The 17,341-nt window shown below is 45.6% G+C and overlaps 1 protein-coding gene across 1 annotated transcript in view; it reads left to right on the top strand.

Annotated features, from left to right (window-relative positions):
• The window catches only part of Klf7 (KLF transcription factor 7), an 84,131-nt gene that overhangs the window by 55,192 nt on the left and 11,598 nt on the right, over positions 1 to 17,341 (top strand). The window contains exon 3 of the mRNA XM_063237359.1: positions 16,418 to 16,541. Within this exon, the coding sequence (XP_063093429.1) occupies positions 16,418 to 16,541 (124 nt within the window). The remainder of the gene's footprint in view (positions 1 to 16,417; positions 16,542 to 17,341) is intronic.

Raw genomic sequence — 17,341 nt, 5'->3', positions numbered from 1 at the left:
TCAGCTGCAGAGAGGGCCTCAGGCCTGTGCAGCTCCCGTCCGCCCCTGCAGCACAAAGAGGAACTGGCTGGTGTTGGGTGGTGGCGTGTGTGTGTGTGTGTGTGACAGGCTGGAAGGAGACTGCACGTGAAGCAGAGCTGCTCCTCGCAGGAGCCTGTGGGGAGCACTCGGGGACCTCTGGGGCTGGGCAGTGAGGCAGCTTGAATGTGGAGAAAGCAGCAGTTATAAAATATAAATGTGTTTATTATTACACTGGGCCCATGCTATATAATTTTACACACACTCATATTTGTGATTTACAGCAAGGTTCACGTGGAGGAGCAGCTTGCTAATTTATCCGCATTGATAGAGAGGCCAGTGAAGATGGTCAGGCTGGAAGACACGGTCTCTGGGGAGCGGGGACCATCTCCAAAAGTGGTGGGGGCTGTCAGAGGCATCCTTTGTTCATTTATTTTGATAAGCAGAGCTCAGCTTTAATTATTCATCATAATGCTCGCCCCGGAAGGAGCAGGCCTCAGACGTCGCAGCAGCCACCGGCTTGGGCTTGCTTCTCTGCACGGTTAATGCTCAAGCAGCCTGCCTGGCTCTTGTTGAGCTTTGTCACCTGAAGAAGTGAGAACAGCCGAAGTCTCACTTGTGCCTGCCGCCCTATTGGGGAACTGGTGTGACTGCACCAGGGAGGAGGAAATGCCAAGAGATAACAGCCCCTATTTCTGGAATGTTCTCTAAAAATCAGGCGGTCCCGGGGCCTTTCTCTGAGTCATTTCACTGAATCCTTCCAAGGTAGGCAGGGGTTTTCCTTGTTAAAGGAATGAGAAAATGGAAAGCCAGCAGGCCTGTGGACACCCATCTAATCAGGCCGTCCAGCTGGTGGTGATCCTGGGCTGATGCTGGAGCCTGGTGGGTGCCCTGTGGTCTCCTCCTGAACCTTCTCTGAGAGGAAACCAGGAGAGGGAGGCTGGAGCAGACCTCATCTGCTCCCACCCTGTCCATCCAAACAGTTTGCTGTGTTTTCAGCCCATTTCCTGGACTGAGCATCAATTACCATCCTTTCCGGCAGCCTTCGAAAGTGATTCCAGGCTTGGCAGGTCTTCCAGGTACTTGCTCTGGGAGTTCTTCAGAAGGGAAGCACTTGGGAGCAGCACGTACTCCTTCCAGCATCCCCAGGGCACTTGTGATTCATGCCTCTCACAGGGGAACTTCATGGAAATGGGCATCTCTGACCCCAGGGTGCTTGGTGAGCCCTGGGTCCTGCAGGCAGGGTGCTGATGGCTGCCCACCTGGACATGTCCCGCAGGACCTGGGAGAACCTCTTAGCTCTCCTCTTCCAGTCAGTCACCACATCCCTCCATCTAGCTGCTACTGTCTCCCTCCTGGATGGCAGTAGAAGCTTCCAGAGAGGCTCCCCACATCTGCTATGTGCCCTCTTCTACCTATTCTCCGTTTTGTGGTCAGAATGGCATTTGCGAGGCGGGGCTCTGAGCAGGGTGAGCTTCTAAGGTGCCTGGCCCCGCCCTGTCTTCAGGGTGCAGTGGGACCCTGAGACATGGTCAGGAAGAGCGCTGGGAATAGATAATATGAGCCACGTGTGGACTGCAAAATTTTCCAGGAGCCACAATTCAAAGCAATTAATTGTGCTAATTAATTATACTAATTAAGGACTTCTAATATTAGACAGTATTTCACTTAACCTATCCAAAACATGTAATCAATATAAAAATGAATAAGGTACGGGTTTTCTTTGTATCCTTCACATTCGTCTTCCGTCTGGTGATTCTGACATCTGCAGGTACTCGAGTTCACTCTGGCCTGCATCTTGCTGCTTGAGCCTCCAGGCTGAGGATCCGCGTCTGCGCTCTGCCCTGGTCTGGCTCTACCTGCCCTCAGGGTACTTTGTGTCTCTGGCTTCCTGCAGGACACATACTCACATCCCCTCGTGGCCTCCGGGGTAGGCAGAGTAACTGAGGCCCTGACCCCAGCAGAGGGTTGGTGGGAGGTGCAGGACACCAGAACACCGCGGTCTTTACTTTGTCATCTGCAGGACCTTCAGGTCTTGACAGTGGGTGCGGGCTGAAGCCCTGGCTTTGCTGCCAGCCTTGGGGTTTCCATTTCTGGTTTATCTGGAGTGATATCAGGCAACCCAGATGTTTTGGAGAAAGTGGAATGAATAAAGTGAGAAAACGCTGGTGGGTTTGACACTCAGCCTCCTGTGCTGAGCACAGCTGCCTCTCTACCCGCCTGGAGGTCCTGTTGCAAGGAGGGAGGATTTTGCAGCTAACTAGGTCCTGAGCTAGGGGACTTCCGGTCTCAGGAGGTCCCATCGCTTTGCTCATCCATTTTTTAAAAGTTCTGAGAGCCATTATCTGGGTGCATCTCAGTCATTCTTAGGGTCCTTCCTGTTGAACCATTTGTTTTGCCAGAACATGATTCCAAGGAAAAGGTAAGTATTTATTGTTCTCTCATTTCTTGGCACTTGTGCAGGAGGCAGTGAGGTGGGGGCGAAGCATGGAGACTCTGAAGGTGATACTGCCAGAGTTTAAGTCTGGATGGGATCACTTACACTCTGGCTGAGTTTGGTGTGTGCCTTTTTTCCTCTGACCCTCAGTTTCCTCATCTGAAAAACAGACAGACAACAGTGTGTGCTTCATGGGGCTACTGAGATGCGGAAAGAGATGCTATTTTGTTCTGTAGAATCTGTAGAGTTCAGTGTATGATAAGTACTTGACAAAGATCAGTTTACAGCCCATCTCCCTAGCATTTGTAGGATACTATCATCCACTGGCGAGGTATTCCTTTCCATTAATCGGCCCGGTAGTCTTGGCTCAGGAGGGTCACTCCACTTATCTTCTCTACAGATACTCTGTGTCAACCTTGTTTTGCATTTCATTTTATGGCCCTCTCCCACACTGTTTTCTACCATTTGTATACCTATGGGAGGAGGAAAAAGATGGACATCCTATCAGGTTTTGATTCTGACATCTGTATGTCCACACAGCCAATTGAGAAAAGGTAAACATTTTAATGAACGAGATGCACTGCTGGGACTTTGGGCTGTTCGTCTAGATGCAGTGCTGAGTTTGTGCTACTTGGCCCAAACGTTTGGCTTTCTAATCATTGCAAGTTGAGGCGCAAGGATGTAAGGTCTTTTCTTTGAACCTTAAATGAAATGCCAGTATTGGGAAATAGTTGATTCTTTATATTTTCCTGTTGGTTTCTAACTATCTTAGCTAGAAACAGGAGATTGTAGGCACTTTACTCACTATGTAGGTCCTGTATAATGTCACATAAAGATTTTAATAACCACCTAGCCTTTGTAGTGATTTAAGATGCACACAGCATGTGTACAGAAATCATCTCTCACATGCTTCACAATGCCCCCGTGAGGCTGATGTAAAAGACAGGACCAGCTCCACTTTTCAGAGGCTAACGGTGAGACTCAAAGGGTGTAGAATTTTCCTGTAGGCATGCAGACACTGTGAGAGCTGGGGCTAGAGTCCAGGCTCTGGAACACGTGTGTGTTTTTCACCAAACTTTTCTTGGTCACAATTCTTATTTCTAGAAGTCCTGGAAACCTTTCTGAAGAAAAGAACTGAGATTGAGATATAGAATAGTTTTTAAACTGCAAGTACTAGTCATTTGGAAATCTGTCATTTTCATTTGGTTTTCTTCTTAAGCTTTTAAAATTATTAGATCATAAATGAAGGTTTCATGCCAGAGACTTGAGCTAACAGACACTTAAATATGTAAGTTTTTTTCCTTTTGTATAAAGTCTATGCTCTTAGTTGTCCCTTCAAACTCCCTTCTATCCTACTGTCCCCGTCCTAGAGCTTTCATCTCTAAGCAGTTGTTGGTGTGTGTAATTCAAGATGGCTGCCTTGGGCCTGCTTCAAGATGGCTACTTTTGGGCCTGCTTCAAGATGGCTGCCTTGGGCCTGCTTCAAGATGGCTACTTTTGGGCCTGCTTTCCAGGAACAGTTTTCATGCAGCTATTTTGAAAGTGGAAATGGGAGGTGATGTCCTGACCTTTTAAAGTACATCTTAAAATTACACTTGTCACTTCCACTCATTCCATCAGCTAGGACTTAGTCATATGTCAACAAGTAACTGCAGAGAAACTGAGAAATACAGTCTTTATTCTGGGAGGCCACGAACTCAACCAGAACATAGGGGTGCTCTGGCTGTAAAAAGGAAAATGAATGAATGTAGGTAGCGACTGGCAATCTAGTTGTTGCTAACCTTTTGGTTTTATGTATAGCTCTTTTTTGGCCTGTAATGCAGACGTTTTAATGTACAACACTTGACTTCTATAATCCTAAGTGTGTGACATGGCAAAAGAAATGCAGTACATTCTAGTTGCTGGCACATCACAGAATTAAAATAACTGCATGAAAACTAGGTTCCTGGAGAATGGTAAAAACTCCACATGGAAAGCTAATCTGCATTTTGCATTTCAGGAGAATATTGTGCTATTGGAGTTATGTGAAAATGACTGGGAAATTATTAACTTGTGGGAGCAAACAGAGAGACTCAAATGAGCCAGACGTTAATATCTCTTGTACTTTTTTCTCTTGAAGGATAAAGTCACATTGCATTGATATTTTCCTCCCAGCATGCCTTCATTCCTTGGTAGAAGAAGAAAGAGAAAAGTATTCTGTAGTTACGGGTTTAGGACAGACAAAATTAAGGCTGTTTGAGGTTAGGCATATATATTCTGGCAGATTGTGTGGGGGTGTTTCTACATATGTGGGTGTCAATATGTTTGTGATGAATTGTTTGCAGATTTGGGAGGAAGGGGAAGTTGTGTGTGTTAATGTAGACTCTACGGATGGCTTCAATCATTTTGTTTTCTTTCTCACTAATGATTCCTATTAGGGAGCATCAGAATGAGGATGTAGACAGATTTAGGGGGCAGTGATTGCAGGAAGGCTGGATGATGAACTGGTAGTATGTACCTGTGTTTGTTAAGCTAAGTAATAGAGAGACTTTGGCAGGTCTCTGGTGTTCTGTCTTGGAAAACGGGTGAGTGGAGTCTGGCCTTTGCCATTGAGGGCCCATTTGGTTTTGTGGGGTGATAGCATGTAAATGGGTTACTCCATGTGACAAGTCCCTTTCAGACCAATGACTCAGTGGAGGACAGGGCTGTCCACCTCTGCCAGAGCTGGGCCTTTGGAAGCATAAGGGTCATCTGTTGTCCAGGCTCTGAACATGCAGAGCTACACTGTGGCCCCAAGACAGCCTGTTTCTTAGGGAGACAGTTTGTCATCAGGGCTCTTCAGGATTGGGTGTTGCCACTTCTCTGTCCACTCCTGAACTTGCTCCTCAGAGACCCACCCTTCACCTCTACCATGATACCAGTGTTGTTCACCTCTGGGCCTTTGCATGTGCTGGTCCTTCTCCTCGAGACACCCACTACCCTTGCCATGGCATCCTTCAAGTTTCAGGAGGCTGATGTATGTGATGGTCCCGCTGCTCTGTGGCAAGTCTCTCCACATGCCCCCATGTAGGTATTTACCAGATACTGTAGCCCCCGAGTTGTTACTGTGTGTGCCTGGACCTTTGTCTACCACGATCTGTCTGAGGCAGCAACTCTTCTTGTTTTGTTTGAATCTCTAGCAACATCACTGGTCAGTATTTACTTGAGGCAATAATTACTGGTGTCCAGTGTGTCACATGGAAGGGACTGTATTTTCCCCATCAGTGAATTAGACCAGAAGTCTAAGTACTCGACCTGATCTTTTCACTGTGCACAGACATGAGGTGTCCTGGAAGTAATGCACATGAGGGTTTATGAATCTGGAAGGCAGGAAGCTAACAAAGCTTTTTATACTGTTGGATTTTAATTGCTCATTGATTGATTAAGTGTCATATTGAATGCATACAATGTACCTGATCCTGTGCTGGACTCTGGCGATTAGAGAGGCAAATGGGACAGCACTGCGCTAGACACTTAGTATTTACTGAATTGCAGGTGTGAATGTCCCAGTTTTAAAAGCACTTTCCTTCTAATGTGGGTGGGAAAAAGGAGGCCAGGAGATGAAGGCAAAAAAGGATAATTTCTACAGGAAATAGTAGGTAAATAGATAATGAAAGCTTAGGGAAACATGCAGTTTCCTGAGAAGGTGAAATAATTTGGGAAGGGGTGACATGGAACACAGACACTGATGAGCAGAGGACACCGCTGCGTGTGGGAGGAGAGGGCCTGTGTCAGGAGCAGTAGGTGACACGATTGATTCCTAGGCATCCTCCCCACTGCAGACAGTGAGAATGTGAAGAGCGTCTCTCTCAGGTTCTCTTCAAATTACAAAGCTAAAATTTTCTCGTGGATATTCTTTTCTTAGACTTTATACTTGGGGAAGGTTATACATTTGGATTGGTTTAGCCAAAGGGGAAATTTGATTGCTGAGGAAAAAAAAATGTTTGACCATTTTGGAGGAGAATTATGCGGACTATTGACATTTTAAACATTCACTGATTTGATATTTGCCTGAGAAAGTCTCTAGGGAACCAGATCCATATCAATTCCATGTGAATAATGCCAGTCCAGGGGAGGGCTCTGCTTTCTGTTATCTGTATGTCAGTTATCCAATTTGGACTTCTTCAAGCCTGAGAAAGCCCCTTTTTTGGTTTTTGTTTTTTACCAACTTTATGGCAGATTATCTTATGAGCCGTTGATCTGCTCAGACCACTTCGCTACCATCTGCATTGGTGCAGTCAGGGAATAATAATCAGTGTTACCAGGAGCTTAATCAAAACACATTCAGGATGCAGCGACAGTCATCTCACAGCTTCCAGCGCAGAGCCTCGATGGTTTTTGGGTGGTCTTCTTGTAGGTTTCTTATGTGTACCCCTGGCCCAGCTCTTCGCTTATCTATTACGTATATAGCAGAAAGCTAACTTTTTATCCTAATAGCAAATGATTCAGCTTGTATTATTCAATTTTCAGTTAGGAAAACACTCCAGGGTAATAGGTTAGACGTCATTAACAAACGTGTCCGTTGGTGACTGCCGCGTCCCTGACCTGGTGGCACTGTAGCCTCTTTCCTGACTCCACCTGTGCCTGCCCTGCGTGCAGCTCCGTTTCCTGTGCTTCCCAGACGCCCAGTCCTCGTACTTGTCCGCTCCTCCCGGACAGGGTGTCATGTAGGCCTCCCGGCCCCAGGTTGTGTGTGCTACATTATTATTATTACCCATATTACCAACGTCTGTGCCAGGATAAGTCCCGCGCTGTACGGGACCTTTAGGGGAAGGCCCTGTCCCCCACTGCTCTAGACCTGCCACTGTTTCTCAGATCTCGGTGGTGCCTTTCATGTTAAAAACATGCTTAGAACTTGTTTGGAGCTGAAGTAACTTTTTTTTGCATTTAAAGGTTTCTTGCTTCATTTGTAAAATTGATTCACAAGCATTAATAATTCGTCATTGTAGTGAAAAGCCTGTTGTGCATACTCTTTACCTTTGGAAGCAAAAAACAAAGATGAGGTCAGAATTCTTTCTTTTTTTTCTTAAATAAAATTCTGCTGAAATTTATCAAATTGAGTTGTGGGAACTTGACTTACAGAACAATGCTTTCAGCACCCAGTGAAAGATACATACTACAGATTAAAGTCAAATAAGTTCACATGGCAAAGTTTGTAGATAGCAAGGAAAAAGATGAATATGTAGCAACTTTTCTCTTCAAATATGCTATGTACCTGACTTTTAGCTTTATCCTAAATGATAATTGCTAAAATATATTTAAATTTTTAAGTGGCATTAAACTTTCCTTTGGTGATATCTTAAAAAGCTAATAAAAATTTTAAAATTAAGCCTGAACAATAAAAGAAATAAAAACACGATAATAAAAAAATTAAAAATTAGGCTAGTTCTCAATTAAAGAAAAAACTTTTCCCAAATGGTCATGTTTACTTATGTCAGAACTTGAGACAGATTCATGCATGAGTGTTTTTGATCTCTGAACTCAAGTTTATAGTCTTTTGGGAATAACAGTAATATCTATCTTGAGAGTTGGGATTTTTTTGGGTTTTTTGTTGTTGGGTTTTGGTATCAATGGGTTTTACTTTGCTTAGCCACTGCGAGATATCAGAACACTGCATGCACTTTTAATTACACACAAAAAAGAAATTTGACATGCAAGCTTCTGTGGCATTCTGTGGCTGGTGGGGAATGGGGTAATGAATTGCAAAAGCTTTCTGACTTTCAACAACTAAACTTCTTTCAGCATCTAGAGTGGTTACTAATTGTCATAACAAAGCTAGACTTCCTCCAGTATTTCAAACAAATTCATCAAAGAAGTTAGCAGTTGTTTTAAAAGGAGCTTGGCCCTTGCAGTTTGCCTGACCCTGTGTATCCTCCTGGCCGCGCTTTGCAGGGCAGAGCAGGGCCCAGCAAGCGGCTAGCGCATTGTGGGGCTCCAGGCTGAGTCTCACAGTCAACCCCTGGGCTCCTGCCCTGTACACCAGGCTGCTGTCCCCACCACTCACTCTGGCTCCTTGCATTTTTGTGATCTCTTTTGACACCATTGCATCAAATCATAATTTTCATTTATTTTGGGACTTGTCATTGATCCCTCGTGCCACATGCTGGGTTCCATCAAATCTTTAGCTCCAAGGGGAGTAGAAACAGATTTTTTCTTCCCTTCCCAACACAGTTGCACAGTATAAATCTTAAAGAAGTTAAAGCCACAGTGCTGGTATGCAGCCGAGCGAGAACTGGAATCATCTATATTTTGATGACTGGTCCGTGCTTCTCCCTACCACGGTAGTGGTTCCTGAAGTGTGGGCCCTGGACCCACAGCCAGCATCATCTGAGACTCAGCTGTCCGTGTGATCCCCCCCAACACACACAGTGGGCCCCTCTGAATCAGACCCCTTGAGGTAGGGTCCTGCGTTTTCTCTGCAAGCTCTTTAGGGGATTCTAATTCCAATCAAAATGCAAGGGCCACCATCCTAGAGGACTGCGTGTGATGACGGAGGTGACTGTGGGAGTTGAACTGTTTTCAGATAGAAGTCGCTGTAGGTTTCTTAGGTGGGCTTATGAATGAGAGCACTTTCTGAGCAGCCGCTGTCCTTGGTGGCGGGCTCGGAGAACAAGTCCAGTGACGCCTTCTGTCCCCATGAAGCTGCTCCCTGGTGGAGTGAGACTGCAGTGTCCCTTAAGTTTAGAGGTGGGCTGTGGCGATCAGAGAGGTCTTCTTAGAGTCTTTTCTTTAACGGCCATTTCCCAAAGTCTCCAAGCTGCTTCTGCTGCCAGGCATGATTTCTTCCCTCTGCACGTAATTACCACTTTTTCCTCCACCTCTCAGCTTGAGAATCACTTCCTAAGCTCCTAGACTCAGGCCCAGGGATTTGGAAAGTGAGGAGACCTTCAAAACAGGGAGAAGCGCCTTGGAGATAAGAAGGGTAGGATGACAGGGGAGAAGGTGGAGATGAGACAGTCCCTGGTGAGGGGTAACTAGATCTGGCTCCTGGATCTTTACCTCTCTGGCCTCCCCACAGATAGGAACGACTCGGAGATCGGAGTGTGGGAGAGCACTTCTCCTGTGGGTAGGGATGTGGAAATGCAAACACTGGATACTGGGCGGTGTGCTGGGCCTGGGGAAGACACAGGAGGAGGAGCCCAGGAGCTTGAGTTGATGGAGGAGGTTCTGCAGGGAAATCATTTTAAACTCCTGCTGTCCAAGATAGACATATACATAAGTCTTGTAGGTAATTGTGTTCTAGTAATCCGATTGAGAAAAAGAAAAACAGGTAAAATGAGTAATATATTTTACCCAAACCAGTATATAGAGTATCATCATTTCAACATAAAATCACTGTGAGAAGTTACTAGTAAGATATGTTTTACATGCGTTTTCATGCTGTCTTCAAAACCCAGTGTGTATGTCTCATTCACACCTATCAGCATATATCCATCCAGATGCACAGTTTTCAGGGGTAGTACCAGGGTAAAGATGAGGCTACCAAGAGGATAAAATATCTCTGTATCACTTCAGGGGTTGAAATTTAATTAAAATTAAATTAAAAGTTCTGTTCTTCAGTTCCTTGAGAAGCATTTTAAGTGCTCAGAGCCTTCTGCACCTCATGCCTTCTGTGTTGAATAATGCAGTTATCAGCAGTTGTGGGATTGGCTCAGAATCTCTCTCGTATTCTGAAAGGCTGTTTGTCATTAAGGGTGTGGTTTAAGTGATGAGTTTTAGGTTTCTAAACAACCTATGGTAGTGATCCAGACTATGAGGAAATAACCTGACATAGGCTGGTCATTGTTTTGTGGTGATTTTAGAAATTAAAAGAAAAAAGCAGAGTAAACGTTAGCGCTGTAAGTGACGGAGCTCAGGCTCAGACCCCTGGCAGCCTTTGGGAGCAGGGAATGGGTGAATGGAAAATCAATCAGAGCATAAATTAATGGGTACACATGTTGCTTTATGTAGCAGCTATTATAAATGCTTTTGAAATTCTAGAAAATAGAGCCTTTGATTTATTTTCCAGTAATTAGCTAAGCCAAAAACTTTAGGAAAAAAGAAAATATTTAAGAGTCAGCTGAGACTGAAGAGAAATTCAGGCACTTTTCCAAAAACTGAGTCAGTCAGAAAAATGGGTGTTGGTGTCGTTCATTGTGGTGTCTGCAGCCTGAGTGATGGCCAAGCTGTGGGGTGGGGTTTACAGATTACAATTTGCGGTATCAAGACAGCTTAGGGCCTTTTTTTCTGCCGTAGTTTATTCCCTGGGTGACTTCAGTTCTCCACTGCTGCTGAGTGTGATGTGAAAGCAACTGGTGGGTCTTTGCTGATCTCCTCTGGATATACCAGGAGCAATGCAGACCTCCTACAAAGGGTTTCCTTCTTTACCAGATTGTGTTTTCATTCCCTGCTCGGAGAAATTTCCCAGTTCTTGATCCAGATTCCAAAGACACCAACACCTTGGTGTGCCCATATGTCCAGAAGCCACATTAAAAAACAATGAGAAACGGATAAAACTCACTGTAACAGAAATCGGGGCATGCCAGAATTATCATCTCTGGAGGGCATGGGTTGGACACTTCAAAATGTGTGTGTCAGGAAATGGGCATAGACACTGTTCCAAGGGATTTGTAATCCCAGGGCGCAGTCTCCCGAGGGGGCCTCATGTCACTGTTCCTGAGGAGGTTGAGGTCGAGGTCTGAGGTATGGGCTAAGGGCGAGAGGAAAGTTTTCAGAACCCTCCTTGTTTATTTGTTAGGCTCGGGAAGACGTGAAATCACCTTTGTGGGTGGAGGAGGACTGTGCTTGTGGGCGAGGACCCCTGTTAGTCCCTGTCACTGAGGTCAGGTTTAAACTCCAGGCAGAGGTGCCACTGCTGGACCAGTGCAGGACGCTGGCAGCCGGGGGACTGAAACTGCCCCCGGGCTGCCTGCCCTCTGCCTCCTCAGTCTTTGTTAAAGCCAGGATGGAATTTGTATTCATTCGGAGTTCAACAGGCCTGAGGCAGGCGCCACTGTGGTACAGCTGGTATTGCCCTGAACAAAATTGATGCCCACTGGAATCTGAGGGGGTAGCAGGGGAAGCCGGCCGTCACCCCCACATTATACGCAGTCTGATTGCAAAGTGACACAGTGCTGGGGCTAAAGTCACAGCATCTGCTTTCATGAGGAGGTTAGTGAGTGTAGGACTCTCTGAGGAGGAGACATTTAGAAAGAGACCCGAAGGAAGTGAAATGGGAGAGACACAGCGCTCCAGGCAGAGGGAATAGCGTGTGCCAAGGCCCTGAGTAGTGGCATTTGAAGTAGGGCAGAGTGTAACAGTGACTGTACCCCAGGAGAAGTGGTGAGGAGAGGTAGATGCCGTGCAAAGGTCACTAGAGTCAGGTCACTAGGCTCAGTCTTTTGACTTCTATTCTACAAGCGACAGGAAGCCTCTAGGACATGTATACTTACCTCATCTTAACCTTCTCTACGGGTTGCAAAAATTTTTGGCCATCTGCTGAATCCTTCTGATACCTTTTACAGAATAATGTTTTTAAATACATAAGATCCAGGGACTGTCAAAGAAACCAATTATCCGGATATATGTTGTATTAAGGTCCTGTGCTGTGTGGCACATTGCAGAGGATCCTCTAACTGCTGTGGGGAGAGAGGACTGGAGGCCAAGACTGGAATCGAGATGGGGCCAGAGTGGACCCTGCTTCCTTTACCCCCCAGGGCACCAGCCCTCGAGGTGGGAATGTTCTGAGTATCAGAAGGAAAATGTGTGACTTCTACTTATATGAAATTTATACTCTTTTCTCGTGCAAGAAGAAAGCTGCATAATTGCCATTTATATTTAATTTGCTCTCCTTTTTCATTGTTCTAGTGAATCTATGTTTTAGAATATCCTAATACACTGGAACATCAGTACCTTTTATAGAATTCATGAATAAATTTACATATATTGGAGGCTTCTGCCAGGAGAGGGTTTCTGGTGCTGTGGTCTGATCCGTCCAATCGGATCGCCTTGGCTTAGGGAGCGTGATCCTGTGAGGACCTGGAAAATGCTACACTGGTGTACACCACACTCCAAGCCACACGTGTTGTGCGGGAGCCCATGAGCGCTCACCAGGATCCAACCTTGCTGAATGTCAGCTGTGTTTCTCAAGCACTCTCGCCTCTTCTAAAGAGCCCTCATCTGGCTGTAAATCTGTTTACACCTGGTTAGACCTGCTGTCACCTGGAGGTGGCACCCCCCCCCCAGCCCCTCTACCACCTCATCCCCTGCCACAGCAAGTTTCCTGAGGTTGTTGCAGACAGGAAAAGTGATTTTTGACATTTGTCCTTTAAAATTCAGGGGTTCTGCGGAGAGTCCCGTGCTGGCTGTTCTCACCCTCTTTGTGTCACTCATGTGTCCCCTTGGAAGGACTTGAGACCTGGTGCTTTGAGTCTCTGTTGTCTGCCTGTCACAAAGAGACCTTTTGAACATTTTCACACACTCTTATCATGCAGCGGGCCACGTGGTACCTATCACTCTAGGCACACTATGGGGTACTGACGGGCAGGGGTGTGACCCTTCCTGTTTTATACCCAGGGGCATATCTGGAGTGGAGGAGGAAAGAGGCTTTCAAGGAAACTTGTCCCCCCCACCCCATACACAGACATTTTTTTCTTTTCTTGTCTAAATACCGCAGTTATTTTATAAAGAAAGAAAGCCAAGTACTTTATAAATGCGTGGAAATCTTCAGGTAGCCTGTTAGGACAAAAACAAACGCTGAGTGACTATGGCTGGGTCCACACTCCTCACCTCAAGCTGAGGTGCTGGGGTTGCAGGAAGATGCCACCTCAGCCCTGCTGAAAATAGTGATCTGCAGACTGTCTTCTACGCACCTCAGCAGAAGAGCCCCCCGACTCCCCCGGGCCCAGGCCCTAACTGTTCAGCCGTGTTCCCGAGCCCTTCGGTTTTCTCTGCTCCTCTGACTCTGAGCCCTGCTTGCTACAGACACTGCACCCCTGTTTGCTGAGTTCTTCCATGATTGTGTTAAATTGTATATTAGTATTCGCAGAAATGGAAATTTGAAGGTAAACTGATTAGATGCTGGAAAAACAGTTTGCTGAATCACTCACAGTGCAACTTGGCTAAAATGTCAGGGCACAGAGCGGCCTGACCTCTGGGTTACTCTCTGTAGCACCTGGCCAGAAGCAAAAAGCAGAGGCAGAGGTAAGAATCACTGAAAGGACCCTGGAAAACAGGAATTCTTGGGTAGAATAGGAAATGTTTGCCAAGAAATAGTATTCTGGGAAATAACGGAACCCCTGATGTGCTTTGTCAAATTAAGCTAAGCGTAGTTCAGTGATTTCAACAGAAAGAAAAGCAAATAGTTTCTAATGAAAAAAGTGCCCAAAGGCATCCACTTCCGTCTCCTTTATTCTCTCCGCCCTTTCTGTGCCCTTCAGCCTGGCTTGCCTGGGATTGATTTGGGGACTAGACGACTGGGCTCGTTGCTGTAGGATTTTGTGGGTTTTCCTAGGTGCGTTGTTGCGTATGGGACATGCTTAGTCCTCAAGGCACCAGTAAACTCCAGTTTCCCTGTATTTGAAGGTCTTTGAGAAGCAGGGGCACTTCGGATATTTGAAGCCTTACGTCCCTCATTCTCCTTATTTGTTTGTGTGTGTACACCCCAAATTACCACGGGAAATAACAGAACCTAGAAGGTGATCAGTGACTTAATACCAGTGCCAGCATTTGTCCCAGGAGCCTCTGGAGTCTCTCAGCTCCCCCTCAGTGTCTCCTTATTTGGAATACACTGGAGAAACACGGTTTTTCAGACCCACCCTGCATCAGTATACTGTGAAAATATTTTTAGCTGACACATTTCCCAGTACTGAGGCTGCCGGGAATGATTCTAGCTTTGAGTGGAGCTGTCTGAAAGTTTTCATCCACTGCCAGTTAGGCCTTCCTTGCTCGCCACCACTACACAACAGGGGAGCTGAGGGAATTCAGCTGCGTTCCGTTCTACCGGTCGCCAGGGTCGAGAAATATGTCTCATGCATGACCTCTAAAACCTCACAGTGAATGTGGGCTTATTAATAAGCCCATCCCCATTTGGCAGATAAAGACACTGAGGTCTGAAGTTTGTGATGAATTCAGCAAGGTCCCAAGGGTGCTGACTTCAAAGCATCTGTGACATCTTCATTCAGCTACCTTTGCTCTGGCAGGTGCATCCTTTCTAAACTTCTGGCTTTAGGAGCCAGAAGGTGAACTTTGAACATTGCTTAGTGATTCTTCTTTTTCCTGGTTCCCTCCTGGGCTTGCAGCCCTCCTTCATGTTCTCGCGGTTCCCTTTAAAAGAAACGCCTGCGTGTCACATTCCTCTTCTCCGTGGGTCTTCCAGAGCAGTGGCTCACTGGGGCACCGATTTAATGAAATAAAAATTTCAAGCATGTTTGGCTTGATTCTAGGTGATACAAATAGAGGATTGTGAGTGCTTTGTAGCTGAGTTTAAAGGGAAGAGAAAGGTGGAAACTAGGTCAAGTGTAGTAACTGGGTAATGTCTTCTTAAGGGATGCGTAGTGAAGATTGAGCTCTTAAAAATGGAGAGAGAAATGGCACATTCATAGTCCATTGTCACCTCCAGAGCCTGGGATTTTGAATTATGCAGTCTATATTATTTACCAGTTATATTATTTAATATGTCCCAGCAACTGGTCTAATGTATAATTTATATGGATATTGATTTATTCGTTCCTAACATTTTGAAGTACATACTGTTGTTATCCTCTGAAAACTATGGCGAAGGGAGGTTCATTAGCTTGCCCAAGGTGAGAGGGTTGCTGTAGGTTGTTGAACCTTGCCCAGGGTTAACAGTTGGTGGCAGGAGTGGGTGGAAGCCAATCCTAGAGAGGCTGGCTGGAGCAGCCGGAGAGCGCTTCTCCGCTGTGCTTACCTGCCTTTCAGTGACAGGAGCTCCATTTCACGATTTCATGGGTTTTTAAGGATTATTTTTCTTTGTAATTAGAACCAGCTCGCCATACAGTTGGAAGGGTAAATATTTGTCATGCTTAGTGACAGACATGATGGGTTAAAGAAAAGAGGTCTAAAACGAAGTCCTGTACTTTCTCTTCCATATTTCTCCGTCTGTATTTACTTTAGGAAAGGTCACTTGAGCACAAGTGCTCGGATTTCATGCTTCTAGCAGCTACCCTGGTGGCTAAAGCCTTTCTCTACAAATAGACTTTTAAAATATTTGTAATAATGTGCATTGTTCTCAAATAGGGGCAGTTTGGTCATTAAATGAGATCTGAACGAGGATTTTGGGGACCGTAATTTTCAGAAACGACGGCAGTTATCAAGTGATTTTTGCTTTGCTCTCACATGGTGGCCCTTCTCTGATGGTGCCCACTGGATGGACACTTACCGGAAGGGACAGTGGTTCTGAGAGACCTGAGCTGTTTGTCTTGTCCATCAGCTGCCTGGCTCTGGTTTGTGGGAGAAGAGAAGAGGAGGGAGGGGAGTAAACAGCCTGAAATGGTAAATTACTGGAGGTTCTTGAGAAAAATAGAATTAGAAACATTTGTGGTTCAGATGAAAATAGCACATTTCCTTTCGGCTTGCACTGTGGGGGTCAAAGTGCTCCAGGGAATAGAAAATAAATAAAAATTGATCCTTCACCAGTTGAAGGAAATGTTCTGACTCTGGGAACTGAAACGACAGCTTCAGATTTGAAGACACTGAAACCAAGTCAGAAGGTTTAAAAATAAATAAATAAATAAATAAAAACCACCAGGAGACAGAGAATGAGAGAGAGAGAGAGAGAGAGAGAGAGAGAGAGAGAGAGAGAGAGAGGATGGGCTGCCACGTTAGCTGCTGTAGTCTTTGGGGAATGACCCAGTGCAGACCTTTTCTAAAACTGTCCCCCAAAAGCAGGACCTGATCAGGCGTGGATGCTTGGTGCTCACTGTGGCCCTTTCGTTTCTTCTGCAGGTGAGAAGCCTTACAAGTGCTCATGGGAAGGATGTGAGTGGCGTTTTGCACGGAGCGATGAGCTCACGAGGCACTACAGGAAACACACAGGTGCAAAGCCCTTTAAATGCAACCACTGCGACAGGTAAGGGGCCAAGGGAAGGATGATGTGGATGTGGGTTGGAGCCTGGTCTGTGTGTGTGCTCTTGGGTCTCACAGATCCTAGGCCTTGGAATGGTCTTGCATTTCTCCACCAAGAAAACTATTGAGAGGGTGTGTCCTCCTGTGTGTAACCAAGAGGTGGTGTGAATTCCTGATTCCACTTCAGGAGCATTAACTAGTGTAGGCCCAGTGCTGGACACACCATCGGCGAAGCTGAGGAAAAAATAACAGCATAGACAGTGACCACTGGAAGCTGCTGCTTCTGATCTTTTTATTAACATCACTGCTGCTTTCTCTCCTTCATAATATAAAAAAGAAAAGAGAAAGCTTGCTTAGCAGCAGAAAGGTTACTTCATAAGGCTTTTCTCGGTAGTATCATTGAAAATGAATTTACTCAAGAAAGTCACCATCCTTGGAGGTCTGAAACATTCTTGTCCTCTTTAGACAGTCCAAGAAAGGACCCAACAGACGGCCACGCTTTGAGAACCCAGTTTCTGAACCTTCAGCATTTGATGGCTGAAGAAGCATCACGTTGTAGCAGATACTCCCCAAGTAATAGTATCTGACAGGCCTGGCCTTATCAACCAATAAACCCCAAAACGGAGACTCTGCAGGCCAAGGTGAAGGCAGGATTAGGTTTAGACATAATCAAATAACGGGCTTGCATCTGAGCGTGTTATTCTTCTAATCCTATTTCTGTGTTTAAAAGGAAGCTTAAGAAAATTAACCAATTTTTAATGCAATACTAAAGGTCTCGGTTATGATGAGAAAAATGCTTCTAAT

Source organism: Cavia porcellus, unplaced genomic scaffold, assembly GCF_034190915.1.
Source record: "Cavia porcellus strain 051 isolate PalLab524CR breed Dunkin Hartley unplaced genomic scaffold, mCavPor4.1 scaffold_26, whole genome shotgun sequence".
NCBI classification, from domain to species: Eukaryota; Metazoa; Chordata; class Mammalia; order Rodentia; family Caviidae; genus Cavia; species Cavia porcellus.
The sequence above is the reverse complement of the archived record's forward strand: the minus strand, read 5'-3'. Positions and strand labels throughout refer to the sequence as shown.